This window comes from Pinus tabuliformis, chromosome J (assembly GCF_031772625.1).
Source record: "Pinus tabuliformis cultivar Carrire ecotype Pingquan chromosome J, CPIR1, whole genome shotgun sequence".
Classification (NCBI taxonomy): Eukaryota; Viridiplantae; Streptophyta; class Pinopsida; order Pinales; family Pinaceae; genus Pinus; species Pinus tabuliformis.
Genome location: NC_142295.1, coordinates 496,732,372 through 496,753,542, shown reverse-complemented (window position 1 = coordinate 496,753,542; position 21,171 = coordinate 496,732,372). Strand labels below are relative to the sequence as shown.

The 21,171-nt window shown below is 38.7% G+C and overlaps 1 protein-coding gene across 2 annotated transcripts in view; it reads left to right on the top strand.

Annotated features, from left to right (window-relative positions):
- Positions 1–6,678: 6,678 nt before the first annotated feature.
- CJD1 (Chloroplast J-like domain 1) overlaps positions 6,679–21,171 on the top strand; it is a 314,415-nt gene continuing 299,922 nt past the window's right edge. The window contains exon 1 of one of the 2 annotated variants that reach the window (XM_089378012.1): positions 6,679–7,052. In XM_089378012.1, coding sequence (XP_089234138.1) covers positions 6,892–7,052 — 161 coding nt within the window. In that variant the 5' untranslated portion in view covers positions 6,679–6,891. The remainder of the gene's footprint in view (positions 7,053–21,171) is intronic. The other variant, XM_089378011.1, reaches the window with a different exon arrangement.

Below are 21,171 nucleotides of genomic sequence, written 5' to 3'. Positions count from 1 at the left end.
ACTTATCTTTTGCTTCAAAGCATCAAATTATTTTTGTTGTACATCTCCCCAGTGGAAGACTTTCTTGACACTTGTCAATGCATGTAATGGAGCTGCAATTGAAGAAAAATTAGCAATAAACTTTCTCCAATATTGTGCTGCCCCTAAAAAGCTTCTTACCTCTGTAACTGTATTGGGCTTGGCCAATTCAAAATGACCTCAACCTTAGAGGGGTCAATCTTCAGCTCACCTCCTCCAACAATGTGTCCCAAATACACTAAAGAAGTCTTGCCAAATTCACATTTCGACATCTTTAAAAACAATTGTTCTTTTCTAAAGACATCTAATACTTTGTTTACATGCATGACATGTTCATCTTTGGACTTGTTGAATATGAGTATATCATCTAAGTACACAATGACAAAGTCATCTAGAAATGGTCTTAATACATCATTCATTACTCTCATGAATGTAGCTAGAGCATTTGAAAGACCGAAATGCATAACAAGCTAGTCAAACAATCCTTGTTTAGTTTTAAATATGTTTTCCAAATGTCTTCTTTAGCTATTCTAACTTGATGATAACCACTTCACAAGTCTAACTTAGTGAAATACTTTGCATACCTCAACTGATCAAGCAAATCATCAATTCTTGGGAGTGGATAACGATTCTTTACTGTGATTTTGTTCAGTGCACGAAAATCCACACACATGCGCCAAGTTCCATCCTTCTTTGGCACCAAGACAATGGGCGAACCACATGGCGAAGTGGATGGGCGTATGATACCTTTATTCAACAATTCTTGAATTTGATTTTTGATTTCCATGCTCTCCATTATCAACATGCGATACATGCCAATGTTTGGAAGTGGAACATCCTGTTGCAACTGAATCTCATGCCGAATTCCCCTCTTGGGAGGTAACCCCTTTGGTTCTTGAAACATATCGCCATGCTTGCTTACCATGTTAAACAAATCAGATTTGAATTTATAATCAATATCATTATTTTTCTTGATCATGAGAAACACAAAATTTTTACTTGCATTTACTAGTCTCTTCATCTACCCTGCATTAACCAAAGAAATGTTCAGCTTTTTGCGATGGGCTCTCACAATGTACTCCACCCCATTCTTGAGCAATATGTATTTGTTGTCATGGTGATAAAATACTACTTTCCTATCATACAAATAAGGACTACCCAAAATGATTCTTGAGATGTCAAGTGGAACTACATCTAACTCAACTTCATCAATGAACTTTTCAGTAATGGCGAACTTGAATAAACACTTCCTTGTAACCTGTAAGTTTGCATTGTTAACTATCCAACCTAATGGATATGGCTTATGATGAGGTATAGTTCCAAGGTTTAGTTTTTTTACCAAGTTTTTGAAATCAAGTTTGATTGTGACCCACTATTGAATAATGCATCAATCTTTGTATGATTTGAAATCACTCTTACACGAAACAACTCTATTCTTGATTCTTCGTTTGCAGTGTTGTTTTGACTGTGTGAGGAACTAGTGCTTGCAACAGTTTCTTTTCCTTCATTGACCATGGCTGAAATCTTGGTCTCATCACCATATCTAAACCAAGGTCATGTTGTGTGGTAGCGGTCATATTTTGTTTTCCCTTATTATTTTGTTTCTTAGGCCTTAATTCAGGATGTAATTTCCAGCAGTGGGCTTCATCATGCCCAGCTTTGGAACAATGTTGGCATATGGTTTTCTCCCCTTCTTTATTCACACTTGCATTCTTCTTCCCTTTCCCTTTTCCACCCTTCTCTTTCTCCTTACCCTTGAAAGGCTTATTCTTACTACCCTCTTCTTGAATGTTCTTTCCCCTTGCTTCAAGGTGCGTGGCATGCACACATACCTCATCCAAATTGCTTGGATTGAACATAAGGATAATATGTTTCAAATGGGAATGTAAACCCCCAATATATTTCAACAATGTATCTTGGTAATTCAAATTTACTCCTAACAACAAAGCCCTCTTTCTAAACTCTTGTGTATAATCTTGGACTGTTTGGCCTTTAAGTTGCCTAAAATTCTGCCAACTCATAATGGCTTTTTGCATATAGGGTAAAGGATAAAACTGTCTTTTAATTGAAGAAACAAATTCAACCCAAGAAATCGATATCTTACCATGGATTCACATTTCCTCTTGAGTATTTGCTTTCCACCAAACTAGTGCAGCTCCTTCTAGCCTTAGTGAAGCCAACTAGATCTTTGTATCATCTTCTTGAAGGTTATGAATTATGCAGTATACCTCCAATTGTTGAATCCAATTGTCTAACTTTTCTGCATTCACCTCTCCATTGTACATGTGAAGTTCGAATTTAATGTCCAATTTGAGTAAGGGAGTTTTTCCTTTTGGGGTTTTTGAATGAGTATGGACAGTTTCTGTTGTGGTAGTGGAAGATGATGATGTGTGAGATGATGAAGATGACAAAGATTATGAAGATAGTGGAGATGGAGTTGGATTTCCATCATTACCCTTTGAATCCTTCTACTCATCTTTCTCATCCTCTTAGCTTCCTTCTCCATGTGGAGGTTTAGAACTCTCTCCAACCATTCTAGTGTTCCTCTCTTCATAGAGGACTTTAACCATCTCAGTTAAAGTGTAGAAATATTTCTTGAATTATTCTTCTTCTAAAGAAGGACCTTCAGGCTCTCTTTCTCCAGACATAATGGTTGTGGATTCAGGCTCAGAAACTGGTACTGCTTGTACCTCTTCAATCTCAGTTGAAGGCAAAACTTGAGGAGTTTCAAGTGCAGTTGGAATTGGAACTTTGGGTGGTGGAGATTGTGGCCTTGTAGCTCTCCTTCTTCTGGGCATTACCTCAGGAGTTGCAACCAACAATTTCCCTTCTCCTTTCTGCAACTTTAACCTTGTAAGCATCACAATTTTGCAACCATTTAAACCCTAATTGCACAAAACTCAAGCAGTCAAGCAAATCAACCTTTGCTCTGATACCAACTTGATCTGATTTTGATTGTTAGTTTTGCTGTGCTAATATCAATTATAGATTTATAAATATGTGCTTGCTTATTGCTTCTTGTGCTGAGGTTTCTTTAGTTGTTTGTGCATGTAAACAGGTAAATTTCCTTAAGTTTAATATGACATTCATGAGAAAAATAGCTTAAATGAACAATGTTGAATAACAACAGTAAAAAGTACAACAAACCATCAGATAGACACATAACACAGAGTTTTGATGAAGGAGTTCACCCCTCTTGGGCTACATCTCCTTGGTCCAACTTCCATGGCTTGGGCCTCTGTATTAGCTCAATTATGGAAAAATGTTGTTTTACAAAGCTCTACTGCTCTTGATACCTGCACCAATGTGTTTAGAATGTCGAAATTAGCTAGGAACACCTTTTCCTGAGCTCAATTTGGTTGAAAATTGCTCTCCCTATGACTCAGACAATTTTTCCCTTGAAAAGCTCCTCTAAATCTGGAAAACTCCAGTTAGGGCCGCTAAATTTGGGCATGGCGCCAAAAATGTCGGAGTCTTCTAAACCACCGCCAGTTTAAACTCCAGGTTAATTAAATGTTAAGCGGGTTTAACTAGAGTGATTAGCGCTAATCTCGCAAATTAGGCTAACCATAGTCCGAAACTGTTGGCGGTCTCGTCGGAGGGTCACATGACATGGTTTCATAGTGCAGACTGCTGCGTTAACTAACCTCCGCCAAAACCTTGACCATAACATTAACAATCGGATCTGTTCACATGGCTAACTGTTGGGGTTATGTCTATGCCGGAGTCGCCGTCACATAACTGTTGCAGTCACCGTAGCTGCGTTCACATGTGGCCTAACCATTGCGGTGAAGGTTTTGTGGCGCGGTTGTGGTAACTATTTGCGATAACCACGTTTTTGTTCACATGTGGAGGGCTGGCCTGTGGGCTAGCCCTCCTAACCACCCGTTCCATCTGCATTAAACTTTAAATATATATGAAGAACTGTATGGTTAAGTAACACATGTAAGTGGAGGCGATTAAGGCTTGTGGACTGTATGCCAGAGGTCGCGGGTTCGACCCCGACTTCCACCAAAATTTTGTTCAACTGTGCCGAGCCCTGCCTAGGTCTTTGGGAGGTGCCTCGTGGCGGCTTCCAAGCTTTCCACATGGCATTCTCTCATTGGTCCAAAAACTGACTAATCACACTATGCCACATCACCACTTGAAACCCAATAGAAGTGTGCCAATTGTCAAACTGTGATTGCATGTTGACCAAATTGACCTTGCCTAGTCACTTGCGACGTCAGCAGTATGGACTGTTGACAAGCGAAAAAACATAATAACTTTCTCATATGAACTCGCTTTTCAGTGAAACGAGTTGCGTTAGGATCATTTTCTGAGATGAACATGGTTGCTCATGTTTCAAGCCATTCTGAGAACTTTGATTTTTGAGCTAAATACTGAGCACTTGATCACTCCACCACCACTTTGGCTCTTCAGGGACCCTGTCTCATTTATAACTATATAACCCAACTTTGGGGTGTAAAGACTAGTGGGGGAACAAATCCAAACTTTCCCTAATGTGACTATTCCAGAGCATTCAAATAACCATTCTAGGCCTCAAAGAAATCAACCTCTAGCCCTAACTCCTATGTTGATTTCCATCCTTTTCTCCAAATTGTGGTGGTTTCCTAGCTGACAATATTTGTTAACTTTGAAATGCCTCTATCTCGTAAAGAGACAATAAGAGGCTGAGAGAGGATGTGGTCTGCACCACTCCCTAGCCACGGGTCAAAACCAACTCTCACTCTCTTGCCATTCCTAACTTTCCAAGCCAATCTATTTCCAATAAGATCAAAAGAGTTTAGTACCGCCCTCCAAATAGATGAAATGTTCGCATGAGGTTTATCCACTCGTCTAATCCATTCCTCCAAAGGGGTTGGGGCTATATATTTACAAGTGACAACCATTGTTGAAAGATTTTGCATCGTGAGTAGTCTCCAATTGCTTTTTACCGCTAGTGCTTTTGAGAACATGAAGATATGTTTAAGCCCCATTCAGAGCCTTTTAACACATGCATATTATATAAAGTAAAATAATAATTAAAACATAATAAATAAAAAATTAGATTAAAAGTTTATATATTTTCTTTATTTTTAAATTATATAATTACATATGATCAACATTATATTATATTTATTTATCCTTTGTATAAATAAAATTATCAATAAAAATTAACTTTTTATTTTTCTATTACACTTTTTTTAAATTTATACCTAAATAATATTTTAATAATAATTAGATAATTAAATACAAACATTATTAAACACAACATCCCAATATCCCAAAAACATTCTTCTTATCAAGCAAAACTCTTTGGATAGATCACATTAGTTTTTTGGATCGACACATTTTGAACCCCTACCGAGGTTCATCATCAGGAAAAAGAACATTATTCTTATTTTCAATTATAGATTCTACACCATGAGTGAATTAGTGACTTTTAAATCACATTTAACTAAAGTCATCATATCATCCAATTTGAAGGTCACAGCGAGGCAGAGAAAGAAAGAAAGAAATTATTTTAACGTCCACGAGGCTAAGATAGCCTATGGGACAGATTGCTTCTTCATCTGCTTGATGTATTCGACCCTTTTTTTGTGAAGCTTCACAATAAATGCTCCCATCTTCTCGACAAACCCCTCGTTAAATAGATTATCCCAAGAGCTAGCTGCCAGCGTATCTGCATAACTTTCCCTGTTGTCTTTGAAGGCCTCACATTCTAAAATGAAATGTTTTTCTGTTTCCACTTTTCCGGAAGAACAAAAAATGCATACCCTTTCCTTCCACACTTCCTTTGGCCTTTTCCAGCGCCCTGTTTCACAACGGAGTTGATGAGAATTAGTCCTTAACTGAGCAATAAAAATTTTGGCTCTCCAAGAGATATTGGCCTCTATGTATGCTTTTGGTTGATGATTATGAGTGGGATTAAACACTTCAATATAGTAATTTTTCTTTCTTCCTAGCTCCTTCTCCCAAGTACGTTTGTGGAACTTTTCCATAACAAAAGCTTTTATCTCTTTGCTGTTTATGGGGCACGCGTTCAAGCAAATATCCCATTTACTAAACCATTTGTTATTTTGCTGCATCCAAGTTTTTTTGCTCTTGCACAATCTATCATTAAAGACAACCTTAGGCCATCTACCCTCTTCCATTTGCTCAATTTTTTTTAAATACCTTATGGCTCGCACCATAGCAATTGCTTCAATAGGAGCAGTCCCTGTTTCACTTAACAAGATATCATAAGGAACTGCACTTTTAATCTTAAATTTGTTTGTAATCAAACGCTTCTGAATTTTCTCAATTTGTCTCCACTGCATGTCGGAAGTACTGCTAGCCCATAGTTCACAACCATATAGAATCACTGGAATCACTAGAAGCCCAAAAAGAGTTTGTGTGACAAGAGACCCACTTCCGCGCAACGATTTGACTGCTAGTCTACGAAGGCATACTCTTCCCCCTTTGAGCTTGAACGTGTGACTTCTTAGGAAGAAACACATGCTCTTAACCATTAGGCCCACTCAAACTGTTAAAATCTCTTATAATAATCTCTATTTCTATAGTGATCTCTGAAATAGAGATGTTGACTTTTCCACATACGCTTCCATCATCCAATGATATAAAATTGACCCATTAACCTAAAATGATATGTAATTTTTATGTACAAGAACATAATATAAAGATTCAATTTCTTCATGTGATAGAATGAGATGAATTTATGGATCCCCATTTGTCTGTTTGCGACAGTTCAACTCAGGGCGAGGGGAGCTTTATCCCATCTCACCGCAAACGAATTAAGCGGATAATTGCAGTGAATTAGAATTTGGAAGTAAATTGGGTAGAAAGCTCTCTACTAGGTGGGCCGAAGGAAAGTTAGAAGGATAGCAAAATATGGCAATATTGTCAATGGCGACTGTGCCAAATGGTGGATACGAAAACCCTGTCGCAGGGTTTAAGGCAACTCTGAACAGAGGACACTGCACTTCTCTCAACAATTTATCATTTCGTGTTCGAAATCCATGTACCGTCATGTTTGCTTCCTCACGTACCAGGTAAATCTATATATTGATTTGATTTTTATAAGATTTTTATATGAGAATAAGCTTCTTATCCTCGGAATGTCTGTGTTATATTAATGAATTCAAAGGAACGGGAAAATTAAAAAAATCCTGCATGCAAGGTCCAGTCTATGTCCATTCTTGGTTTTATTACAGCCAAAACTCACTTAAATAAGTGACTTTGAGGCTTGTCCCGTTGTACTAATAGTTTCTAAACAAAGTATGAATATGAGTCTATAAGATTTGAAAGGTGGTCATTGAAGTATTGAACGCACCAAAGGCTTTGCCATTCTGAAAGCTGGCTTTGGCCCTAGCTGATCTCATTGCATCCTCCCTCGCTCCGATACTAACATTTGTGATCATTGTATCCTCCCTCATTGGTGATTTATGGGTTGCTTTGCTTGCTTTGATTAAAGTCACAGATATGTGGGTTGCCTTGCTTGTAATTAAAGTCCTCGAGGATTTCGTTCTACTCTAATATGACTATTTCTACATGAAATGAATCATTGTCACAGCATGATTTGGACTCTAGCTTTATGAATTCCCAAGTAAGCCTTAACTGCAGGCTGTTGGTAGGTTTGAATTCCGAATTTTCTAATTTAAGCCTTAAGTGCAGGCTGTTAGTAGGTTTGAACTCTGAATTTCCTAGCAGTCAAGTTGGTTATAGATGCAGTATGTCCTATGTACGACTTTGGCTTTGTAAGTTGCGTTATGCAAGGAGCTAATTGGCAAGTACGCTGCTCACAAGGGTTGAACTCTAGACATCCAGTTACACGAGTTGTCTGCCACTGTAGTCTGTTCCCGTGCAAGATATAGATTCTTAGAGGCCAACCTGCAAAAGGCACAGTCTTCACAACTTTTACGTTGTCAATTTGATGTTTTGGCATTTTCACCTATACATGTTACTCTTTCTGTTGGGCTATGTCTGACTGTGGACTAGTTGGTGAAGTGCAATGCAATTCTTTTGCGTAGTTACGCTCCAAAAGGAAGGAAGAAGAACGGTTATATGAGCATCTTGTTTTTGAGAATAGGCCAATGCAAATGGGATTAATAAAAGTACTTGGAAGGCTTCATTATTATATGATGCAGTGGCTCCAACATGGAACTTGATTGGTATTGTTAGAAACTTCTGGTTGCTCCAAGGCATTCTCATTTTCGCAGAGTTGCAGCAATGATGAATAGATCCAGCTTAGCAGTGATGAGCAGAGTCAATGCTGCCCATTTCCCTGTGCCGATTGTAGCTATGAGGAAGGAACATTAGATAGGGGGATCAGTTAATTATATGTAGTGGTTGAGGTTCATGCATGCATGCGTCTTATTTAGAAAGTGCTATTTTCATCACTAGTTTAGAATCTATATACAGTTATAATCTAGATATAATGCTTGGTTAGAGGGAGTTCCAGATTTGTCCTAGCTGCAGATTCCAAGGAGAGAGGTCCATGCATTCGTGCAACAAATTTTTCTCCTAGTGGGCCTTCTATTCCAGGTTTCCTTATCTTTGCATGAGGGTGCACTCTTCGCAAGTGAGGCACATACATTTAAGGTTAGGGTTTCTCTCTTCAACCTACGTTTGCCACTGGTATGGTCTTCTGTTTTGTAAATCACAGGTTTTCCTGTTAGATGAAAGAGACTGAGGGCACTCCACTACAAGATTCATACATGAAGTTTTCAGCATGTTGCTTTGTAATTGTTGTTTTCAGCAATGTTTTAAAACTCCGACTCTGGTTCGGAAATGGCAGAGGGTCGGCTCTGACTCCGACTCCAACTCGGTATCGACTCAGCCGGTTTGATTTCAATGACTTGGTCGTTGTAAAAAATACATTAAATATTTATTTATTTATAAAAAAACATAATTTTAAAGATTTTCATTCATGTTTCCAAGCACAAAGCTTTAGAATATAGAGAGAAGACAACATATGATCAAAGTAGGCTCATGAATATTTCAATGACTCGGTCGTTGTAAAAAATACATTAAATATTTATTTATTTATAAAAAAACATAATTTTAAAGATTTTCATTCATGTTTCCAAGCACAAAGCTTTAGAATATAGAGAGAAGACAACATATGATCAAAGTAGGCTCATGAATATTTCAATGACTCGGTCATTGTAAAAAATACATTAAATATTTATTTATTTATAAAAAAACATAATTTTAAAGATTTTCATTCATGTTTCCAAACACAAAGCTTTAGAATATAGAGAGAAGACAACATATGATCAAAGTAGGCTCATGAATATATCCATTATATCAAAATGGCACCCAGTGCACTGTCCAATACATACATGAATGATGATATAGAGATCAAAACAAAAACACATAACCAAGGAGGCTAGAAATGGCATCTACAACAAAAGTAAACTGTGACAGTGAAACATCACTAGTCACTGTTGACCAGTACTACTGGCTACTGCTAGAGGAGCCAACATCATCTGGCTCAACCTCTAACCAAAGTGAAACAGAGAAACCCATGGCTCCTCCTCATCATCATCTCCAACTGCAACTGTAGAAGTGGTAGCACTAGCAGGTTGTGCAGCAGTTGCACGTTGAGATAGATGAGATATGCGCTTTCGTCGTGGCTAAGCAGAGGAAGCGCCTGCAACTTGAGGACTTGGGGCTGGGCCTGAGGCTGGTGCAAGTGGATTTGCATTCAACTAAACATATGTTCGAGTGATGCCTCCACCTGTAAATCCAAATCAAGATCCTCATCAGAATCAAACTCTACTGGATGACTCTCCACTACCCAATCTGATGTTGGATCAATATCTTCCAACACAATGGGATCTAAATCAACTCTTTTGTTCAGCAATTAGTTGCGTCTGAGCTAGAGGTTGTATTGGACATAGACTAGATCATTTAACGTTTTTGATCCAAACAATTTCTCTTCTTCGTGTGAATCCTCTCAAAGGCAAACCAATTGCGCTCAAATCCAGTAACACTACAAGTTTGACTCAAAATACGAATTGCAAACTTCTGCAATTGAGGAAAATGGCTACCAAAAGCCTCCCACCATTGTGCTGCAAAAAATATAGTAGTGTAATGAGTTAGCTCAACAAATTATATCCAACTTTTGAATTATAAACAATTTAACAAAATAAATATTAAGAATTTGAAAAATGAAATTTTTGTTTACCTGGCTCATCTGCTTCCCTTGCAATCTTTGTTAGGTTCTTCCCAAAGGTACTTGTGGCTTTGTTGAAGGTTGTGACCTATCGGTGTATCTCCGGCTGATCACACTCCAATGGGATCATGCGATTAATGCAGTTAATCAATCCATCTCTAACCTCCCCACCCAAAGCTCCCGCTTCCAGAGCTTTATAATGATACCGTGGGTTCAAAAAATACCCAGCTGCATGTATAGGGCGATGGAGTTGATTGTTCCATCTTTCATCAATGATTGTCCAAATGGGCCCATATTTAGCCACTCTATCCTTGTATGCTCTCTTTATTTGCTCCTTTGCTTGATCCATAGCCTCATAAATGAAGCCCATAGCCAACCTTTCCCCATCCACCAACCGCAACACCTTAACCAGTGGCTCAGCGACCTTCACAATCTCTGTTGCCTTTTTCCAAAACATTTCTTCATTAACTTTCTTTTTCAAATCTTTGCCTTCTTGTTTGAGAGACCACTGGCTTTGATTCCAATCATCATTGGAAAACATCTTTTGCAAGTTTCTATGTTGTGAAAGCATAGATTGCAATGTCAAAAAATGAGTTGCAAATCTAGTGATGGCAGGCCTAATAATATCTCTACCCCTTGTGTGTCTCCTCATCAGGCTCAAAATACATGAATGGTAGTAGATAAATTTTGTTATGCTTTTGGCATGATCTACAGTGTTTTTGACCCAATCTAATTTGCCAATATCCTCTAGCATGAGGTCTATGCAATGTGCAATACATGGGGTCCAAAAGATGGTTTTGTGTTTTTCCTCTAACAGTTTACTAGCAAGAACATAGTTAGAGGCATTATCTGTGATGACTTGAACAACATTAGCCACCCCCACCACCTCAACAACCTCATCCAATAGCTGAAACAACAATTGTTTATCTTTCACCCTATGAGATGCATTAACTGATTTTAGAAACATGGTTCCCTGTGGGCAAAAGATAAGAAAGTTTATGATGGTACGGTTCCTTTGATCAGTGCATCCATCTGACATGATGGTACATCCTGTTTTTGCCCGTGAGTTTTTGAAATCTTTCAAATATTAATTAATGGAGGAAATTTCTTTTTGCAAATGATACACCCTTAACTTATGCATTGTTGGACACCTAATCCTAAATGGGTTAGTGTGGAAGCCGAATGGACAAAAGGAGTCCAAGAGACCTTGGGATGTGAAACCCAACGGTCACTACATGTACTATAAATGTAAACCATTTGTTAATAAAATTGTACTGCATGTTTTATCTTTGATATCTCTCTTGCTGCCCATGTGTGTTTAACATGGTATCAGAGCAGGCGTATTCCTGCCCTGCATAATTAATTTGAGCCACTTGTTTTATGGCCTTTCTCTGCAGGTCATTTCTGCCATCAATTCTGCATTTTATAAATATTTTCTCAGCTAAATTCTAGCTGGAATCTCTGCCAACAAATTGTTGAACATGTTTCTCTTAATTTTTCTGAGCAAATCAAGTCTATCTCTCTACGCATTTTAGAACTATATCTGTCATATTTCTACCCAGGCATTACTCTGCCACACTACATCTAACCATTAATATTCTCTAACGCTGATATAAAATATCATTGCTGCTCGCCAAGGATTTGAAGAGTCGATTCATATTCCCTTGAATAGTGTTGGCCTGTGCTGCATATAGTTTTGAAAATCAATTCAAAATTGCTCTCTGCCATTTTCTGTCCTGCCATTCTGAGTCTGCTCAGTCATTCCTCTGTAGTAATCTGCTAAAAAAAAAAGGAGGAAGAAAAGAAATGCCATTCTGTTAAGCTTCCACGCAGTTCTGCCATTTTCTACTGCTTGTCAGAACTTGAGCGTTTTATTCTTCACTGAGAGAGCAGGCACTAAGCCTTATTGGTTAGAGTTGCATGGTCCAACAGAGAAACGCACATGACACTGTCTGTCATATATGTATTTTGCGATGAAGAAAAACAAAAGGCTTCTGCCTATTCTACCTATTTTGCAGAACTGAGAGATCTGCCATTGAAAAACTGACACCTTCGCCTGTTGCGTTCTTTTGATGATTCCTTTTCTTTCATCCGACATGTGACATCTGACGAGAGAGAACAGATTTGATCCCAAGACATTTCAACGGGGTATTTGGCGCGCTAGCAAGAGAACTAGACTTCTTGCATCTTGTAGCTCATGGAATCCACTTTCGCGGAAATTTGACTAAGCTCAGCCGGTTCGTCTATTGTTCCAACGATTGAGTTTGCCCTTAAGCACGGGGTTCCTTATTTATGGACTTCACAATCAAGCTTTTCTCTATGTACATGTGAAATATTCTGCATTGCCACTCCTCTACGCGGTGAAATATTCTGTAGCTTCTGTGGATTCTATGGCTGCTCTGAGACTAGTTGGTAGGCTCTTGGGCATTGAATAAAGGTTTGGTTTCTATGTAAATATTGTGGTTGATTGCGTCTTTACTACGCAAGTTATAGGTATTGTAGCCTCCTCCCAAATAAGGCTTACCAACCACCATACGTCACTTACCATTATCAAAAAGAAGTTATACGAGCCACTGTGTTGTTTGCATTGAGACTGTTATACGAGCCATTGTGTTGTTTGCACACTGCTCCTCTCTCTACGCTCAAAGATTCACAGTGCTCGCCTCCTCCCATACGTTGTTGATGCGTTACATCCTTTGCGGCAATTAGACCGTTGGATCATCAGAATTTTGTCTAAGAGGAAAGATCAAAAGAAAATTCGATCTATGCTCTCTCGGGTTTGATATATGAAGGTTTTCGATTTGGCCTGTACACCACTCAAAGGCTTGCTTTTAAGACTCTGGATATTAATGAACTCGATGAACTGTTTATTGAATGCTAGTTGATGCAGATTATGACTTCGATATCTATGATTATTAGCAACATGCAAGGATCCACCTTATGCCGAAATCAGTAAGTATAACGCTTGCTACACGTGTTATTCCAGAGGCGTCATAAAAGTAATGTTTGCTGTGGTATTCACGCTGGATGACAACGTTGCAGTTGAGAGGTTTTCAAGTCACTAGTCTCGCAAGTGCCCATGCTCGAGCAGTGAAGTTTGGAGGTCGATTCCATATTCAGTTAACGCTTGGTCCTCTACAGGAATAACACAGTTGAGCGCCAGTCCTCTGCCACCGGTTTATAACCATGTGTGGAAGGTGGAGCGTTATAACAGCCTCAGAGGTGGTCGGACCCTCGGCGTCCAGCTTCGGATAAACAATCGGCTACATTTCTCCAGCAGCTATTTCAGATTTGCCTGTGTAATAAGATTGAAGAAGCTGTTGCCTCTGTTCATCTTCTTTATTCATCATTGCAATCTTGTGGTCAAATCAGGGCTTAAGAATTCATAAAGGATACAAAATCGAAATCCACAGAAAATCAGTCTATACTGATCGGAATACCTGTTATCGGTATTGCCTTTTCAATAACCATTTCCTTGGTCGTATCATTTTATGCTTATCGACTTTCCTTGCGTGTCAAACAATTGGAGGGTTGAGTAACAAGAGTAATTGATAGCGATATTGTTTGGAGTCTTTATGTAACAACCCATCTCAAAACGCGAGCAACATAGCAATATTAGCATGCATGTGAGGCATGCATATGATAGCTACATATGCATGCATCATATACATTGCACTAGTATATATATATACTGAACTGTGAAACTGTAAAGATTGCTGAAACTGTGAAACTGTATTTAATTGATTTGATGGAGTACTTACCTGATCTGCTACGGCTGTTGCGATGAGGATGCTGCAGAACTTCTCTCGTTACCGAATGACCAAAACCACCCAGCCAAACCGAGTATACCTAGATACTCAATCCAGTATGCTTCTCAACCGATGCATACCGTTCCCCCGTGCCCAGAGACTTCAAAACAAGTAAGGCTCAATAGTTCCGAATTATAAGCAGTATGGATAAATTTCCTCTCCTTCTTCCTTCAACAGCACCCGGTTCAGTTTTTCCACTCACAGTAAATACAACCTTCCCCATCCACAGGCAAAGAAACCCCCCTTTGGAATCCTCCTTCCTCCCTTTAAATAGCAGAGGTTCCTCCCTCTCTACGCATCTGTTCACCGCCTTTATGGAAGGATAAGATTTTGTTAGGCGGTGGCTGCTTTGTCATGATATCTGCCTTTAATTGAATCAGATCCTCACCATATCGAATGGTGTCATATTAATTATGACAGTTGGTACTTTAATTTATTAAATAGTATAAGACCATGATGATTTTAAATATTACAAATTATTTTATGTTTTATAAAATGTCAAGTTTAATCATAAGGTTTATGGGTTTAGTTTTATTAGTACACATTTTGGGTTATATATGTAAACATATGAATAAACTCAACTATATTTCTTACTGAGTGTATATTTCTTCTATTAACGAGAATTAGGTATTTAATTTACACCTTTGATAATTAATTCGTTTATCTTATATTTAGACATTCTCCATGAATAGTCGATATATAGTCGATGTATATATATATATATATACTAGTGCAATGTATATGATGCATGCATATGTAGCTATCATATGCATGCCTCACATGCATGCTAATATTGCTATGTTGCTCGCGTTTTGAGATGGGTTGTTACACTTTATTGATATTGTTTTGAGATCCTCGCAGAGGAGAGCTAGAATTCTTTTAAAGGTTTTGAAAGCTCTACAAGGAGCATATTTGGGCAAAGATATTTGTTGGACAAGAAAGTCATTTCGCAAAAGGGAGTAAAATTTTGCTGAAGAAAAATGGTTCCAATTGATGAAATATTAGAGTTACTGGACAATCTAATACTCTCTACTATAGATAATACAGTCAAAATCAGCAAAGATTTTCTCACCGATATTCATAGTTGTTTACAAGATGTACATGAAAAGATTGATTTTTTACAGCTTGAATCTCAATTCCAGCAAGAAGAATTACAACAGTGGAGTCATCATTCTGAACCTGTTTCTGTTCAGAAAATTGAAACAGACTCCCATAAACAACAAGACATTAATGTTGCAAATTCAGTGCCTAATACAACAACAGATTTGCATGCAGATGTAGAAACTCAGTCTGCACTTCCCAAGCCCATCATCAGACCTTGGGAACAACTTGTCCACAACAAGCACAGAACTGGTCTTGGATATGACAAGGACTTGTCCTTTCATATTCCAGACTACGCCAAGCCCATTCAGTTTCAGAGTGCTGGATTCATTCATGACAGTTCACCTGCTCTTCATGACAGTTCACCTCCAGTTGTTCCAGATTCTGCCCCTCTTCCACAACAACAACAACAACAACAAAAACAACAGATCGTGAAATGCCAACACTGTGACCGAGTTGGCCATCTGAAAGATCATTGTTTTGATCTTCATCCATGTAAGCACTGTCATAAAACCAGTCATTCTTCACACAGATGCTTCAGAAACAAACGTCCTGCAAGAACAAAGATTCATCTTGGATGGATCGCTTCTTGGCAATGGGCATCAACAGCCAAGAAGATATTCCAAACACATGTCAGAACTTGTTCCAGAATATTGAACAGTCTTGCAGTTGAGTTTCCTCCATCATCTCACCTTGTATCTGACAGGGGGGGAAATGATGGTCATCTACAAGCTTCAAAGTCACATCAAGCGAGCCTGAGCCACAACCTGCCACACCAGTTTCAGAGTTGTAGCCAGAGACAAAGATGCCCCTGAACATGCCTTCAGTTGGCAATCTGGGACACTTCCTCTAGTAGAAGACTTCAACTTCTTGCCAGTTTTGGAAGAATTCCAGGAACAAAATTGAGAACACTTCCTCTAGCAGAAGACTCCAGCTTCTTGCCAGTTTTGGAAGAGTTCCAGGAATTGCATTAAGCATTCCAGAGTTGTTGGTCATCCTTAAACTATCACAGGTTGAGACTTCCCTTTTCAGGTTGAAGTTTTACCTTTTATGCGGGGTGAGACCTCCCTTTTATGGTTGAAGGTTTCCCTCTTTAAAACAATAGGATCACTTCCTCTAGCAGAAGACTTCAGCTTCTTGCCAGTTTTGGAAGAGTTCCGGGAACAGCACTAAGCGTTCCAGTGTTGGTGGTCATCCTTAAACCACCGCCCTTTATACCAACATTTCAGAGAGCACATTCAGCCTAGTGCTGCCATGCATATTTGCACATTTTGTATTACAGCTCTCTTATTGGACTCATACATAACCCTTCGGATTAAGGGGGGGAATGTTGGACACCTAATCCTAAATGGGTTAGTGTGGAAGCCGAATGGACAAAAGGAGTCCAAGAGACCTTGGGATGTGAAACCCAACGGTCACTACATGTACTATAAATGTAAACCATTTGTTAATAAAATTGTACTGCATGTTTTATCTTTGATATCTCTCTTGCTGCCCATGTGTGTTTAACATGCATAGTAGGGCCTTTGAAGCCCTTTCCAGCAGCAAATATGGCATCAAACATAGGTTCATAACATGGTGAACGGGAAGCATTGAAGGGGATATCAGCATCATACCACCATCTAGATATGTGATCACAAGCAGTCTCCCTCAATTCTTTCTTCCAATGGTCATCTAAAGTGCCTTACAAAGTTCTACTAGCTTTAGGACCATGTGCATCTGATGGGGAGGAGGGTGTGACATTGAAATAACTTTTGATATTCATATCACCCTTCTTTTTCATTTTACCCTTACCCTTTCCTTGAATAGACTCCAAAGAGGGAGGAACATAGTGGAAGGGGTTGGATGCATCAGTACAAGGGATAGAAGAAGAGCCCTCAAAATCAAAATGGGGGTTGGTAGCCATCATTTTTTGTATACTCCCCTTCCTCCCAATTTTAGCCTCTATTTCTTTTTGCCTAACTTTTTCTTCCCAAAACTTCTCAAAGCTATTTAACAACTCCTTCCTAATCTCCCCAATTTGTGGTGATTCACATGGAGTAATTTGGCCTCTAATCCTTGCCAAGTGTTGTTTCAACCTATGAATGCCCCCAGGACCCTCCTTAATTTTTCTATGGCAAAATTTGCAATGCATTTGACTATCAACCATTTCAGCATATGCCCAAGCAACATCTTTCACTCTAGGAGCCATTTTTTGACTTGGAAATGAAAGGAAAAATTCTAAAAATGAAAACAAAAAAATAACATTGCTTCAATGTTCATTTCTTTTACAAAAAACACTCTTTTCAATTTCCAAATTTGCACAAAAAATTAAATAAGCAAAAACATTTTAGAAGTGAAAAAAAATACTTCTAGGCACAAACTCCCTCCCCAAAGTTGCTCCAACAAACCAACTCCTCGATGCTGCTCCAATGGTTGCCCAAGAAGCTCCTCTCTTGCTCCAATGCTTGCCCAAGACTCCTCACTGTTGCTCCAAAAACAAACTCCACAACTCTTCACAAACTCACAAATTCTCACTCAAATGCAATGAGATAGCTGTGAGGAAATGAGAGGGGCTGGGTAGCTTTTATAGGGTTTGGGAGAGGTAAATGGACCCCAAAGAACCCAAAGGCAGAATAGAATGGGGTATGGGGTCCTGAATTTCCAAAAAAAAAAAATTTGCGCTTTTCGGCCGCAGCCACTGAGCCAGCCGAGTCGGTCACCAACTCGGCCGACTCGGTAGCAACCTGACCAACCGAACCGATTCGACCACCGAGCCGACTTGACCAGGCTCTAGCTCAGCCTGGCTCGATCGTTTCGGTTTCAAGCTGACTGTTTTTGAAAACAATGGTTTTCAGTGAATAGAAGGTGATGTGATTGAGTGCTGCAGACTTTCCACTGGTTGTCATATTTCCAGACCATTGATTTTATGTAGAATTAATATCTACAATTTACTCTTCTAATTTTTCTGTAGAATGCGGTTTCTGCATTTATAAATCTACAGTCCATATTTTTTAAGCAATGTAGTCTTAAGGTTTTGATAGGTGTGTTAGATTTTTCAGATTCATAATCTAGGATTTTGATTTATAGTAATTGCAGATTTATGTATCATGTTATAAGAAACTTTAACATCTTATTAGAGTTGTGCATTTGAAATCTTCTACGATTCGTGTACAGAGGAGGTTGCTGCCTGTGAGAGGAAGTTGTTGGAGGATTTCAGTGGGTGTGATGCCTAGAAGACTTCAGAGATTTGAGTGACCCATCTCTGAGATAAGCATATGAACTTGTGAAGGGTTGTGGGTGAGATGCCTTTGCAACTCCAATGATTGGAGTGTTGTTTTGCACCTGTGATATTTCGTTGATTTTTTTAATTTTTGGCTGATTTGTTTGTTTGAGGTGTGTTCAGAAGTTACAGAAATGACTAACCTTGGCCTCAAAGAGTGTGATCGATTGGAGGGTTCTTCCAACTTTACACCTTGGAAGTGCAGGCTTCAAAGGTGGATGGAGGAGTTTGATCTTTGGACTATTGTAGAAAGCAATGCTACAGTGCCCACTGATTCACATTGTTGGCCAAACACAATAAGAAGGTGGCCAAAGTGAATCACATGTTGTTGGCTGAACACAATAATAAGGTGGCCAAAGTGAAGAGAATCATCTTGCATTTTGTGAAGGACTATTTGCTCCCTCACATCATGAAGAAGGTGCCAAGGATACGTATGACGCCTTGATCACACCATATATTAGTGTGAATATTTCCTACAAGATGCTTTCAAAAAACAAACTCATTGCCACACACAAGTGACATAGACACAAGGGTGAAGGGTGATATTGAGAGATCAACTTGCAGCGATTGGGTGAAGGTTGAGGATGAGGAGTTGGTGCTTGTACCAGCAGATGGGGTCTTTGTTTTTGTTACCGCAAAGTCTAGCACCCTAGTGCTAGGCCTCACTAGCTCCCCAACAACAATGGAATCCACCACAATTGTCACAATAGTAGTGAATTCCCTCGCTGTTTTGTGGGCAAATGTTATCCCCACAAAGGAGGATTCCTCGGTAAGTCTCAGATTAACCTGAGGATTTTTAGGTTAAATACCCTCCAAGGATCTTTTCATATAGACACCTGAGAGTAATCTTCAATAATATAAGGTGCTAGGTGTAATGAAGTAGCAAGGTCGAAGAACCTATGGCTCAAGATAGGCCTTGGAGATGCTCAAATAGATTCCAAACACAAGCTACTTTGAATTTAATGATTTATGAAAAGTATAAAGTGATGGAGAATGAAGGATCAGTGCCTTGGCTTATAAATAAATTTATAGGCATATGAGTTGGGCAAGGAGTGAGTCAATACTTGAAGACCTTGGATGGAGAGGGAAAGAGAGAATGATAACTTCTCAATCTAACCATATGACTTTCCAAACTAGGAGACTTAAGGTCAAGGAATGCAATCTAGTTTCCTTGATGGATACTTGATGACAAATTTTGCATATGAAGAAAATAGAGTTCATAAGAGATGTAGCATTTATTAGGAAGGCTCAAAAACCTGAATTCAAAAATTATAGAAAAATGGAAAATACCTCTCAGAATAAAATAACATTATTCATCCAAGCATCACTTCATTTAAACTTTATCCAAAGAAAGTTCCTCCATGCAAAACATATCTTTCCCAAGATAATTTGCTCAACTTGAAATATCCAAAGCCAAGTTTTTACATGGGAAAAATCGCAAAAGTTTCAGATTGCTGTGGGATTTCTTCCCCAAAACTCCATGGGAAAATGAGAGGAAGTGCATCTCTATTTATAGAGGAGGTGCTTGACTTCCCTCACAATAAAATAATAATTTTCTAAGTTGAAATCCCCTAAATTAGCCTAAGGAGGTGTTGACCACTAGGATGACACTTGATGATTATATGAAAGGCTCCATGTAGATTTTCCTGTAGATTCACAAGCTCATGCAATGAACTAAAGCAAGAGACAAGAATCTACTTCTACTCTTTACAGCGGAAGCACATAAAGATCGAGCAAAACAATAATTGATAGAGGAAGAGAATCAAATACACATAACACAATAAATATCCGGGGAAAGCCACAGCTCAAAACCCCACTATCTGTATTGTATATATCGGAAAATCAAGATGAGATTACAATGCTTGTTCTCTCAAGAACAATCCCAACACTCAGTAAAATCAATCTCCAACTCACAAGCAAGCACTAGGCCAATACTTAGCCAATTCACCAGCTCTCCAAGTCCCTATTTCCTTGCGCAATTCCTATGGCTGATTAACCCATCTTAAAGGGAAATCAGTGCACTCAAAACTGCGCAATCCCTTCAAGGATCAGTTCTTGATTGCATGCACTATCAGTGCAACTCAGAAAAATCTAAAACAAATAGTACACTGTCCCTGCACTCTAGTCTCAACTGGGTCTTTCTCAGAATCGACATGCATGAGTTTCTGATGAGGGAATATTCAGTTAACTGGAGTAGCACTAGTTGAGTGCATTAATGCATCAACTGACCGTTAACTCACTATTAGTTCCTCAAACAGTTTGGAACTAATTTAACTGGACTTAACTCAATAAACTGAGTTAACTAATTACCACTCATACTTAACTCATCCTGGACCCCTATAATATAGGGAGAACATATACATGACTTCAGAAAGACTTCCAACTCGAAATTCCTAAGCTAATTAAGTTTAATAAACTTAATTAACTATTTACAAGTTGCTATGAGAATAGAATTCGATTTTAATTCACAGTTTAATTCAAGGACAAATTAAACTAGAATTTCTTGTTGCCATTTTCAACACTCCATGCCCAAGGATAATCCAGAGGACACTTGTACCATAAGATATCATCAGTCAACAAAGTTTTTTAACTCTACTTCTATTTTTTCATCATCTTTCTTGTACCCAGATTCCACACCTTGCGGGGAATTGTAATAAGTGATACTAGTAATGATGAGTTTTGAGTCTGTAATAGGCCTAGGATGTTGGGACTCGATCAACAAACGAGTACACCTTTGAGTGTTTTTTTTATCTGGTTGATTATCCTTTTTTTTTTTCAGAGGCGATAATTTTATGAGTTTTTTCACTCACTTTTTTCCC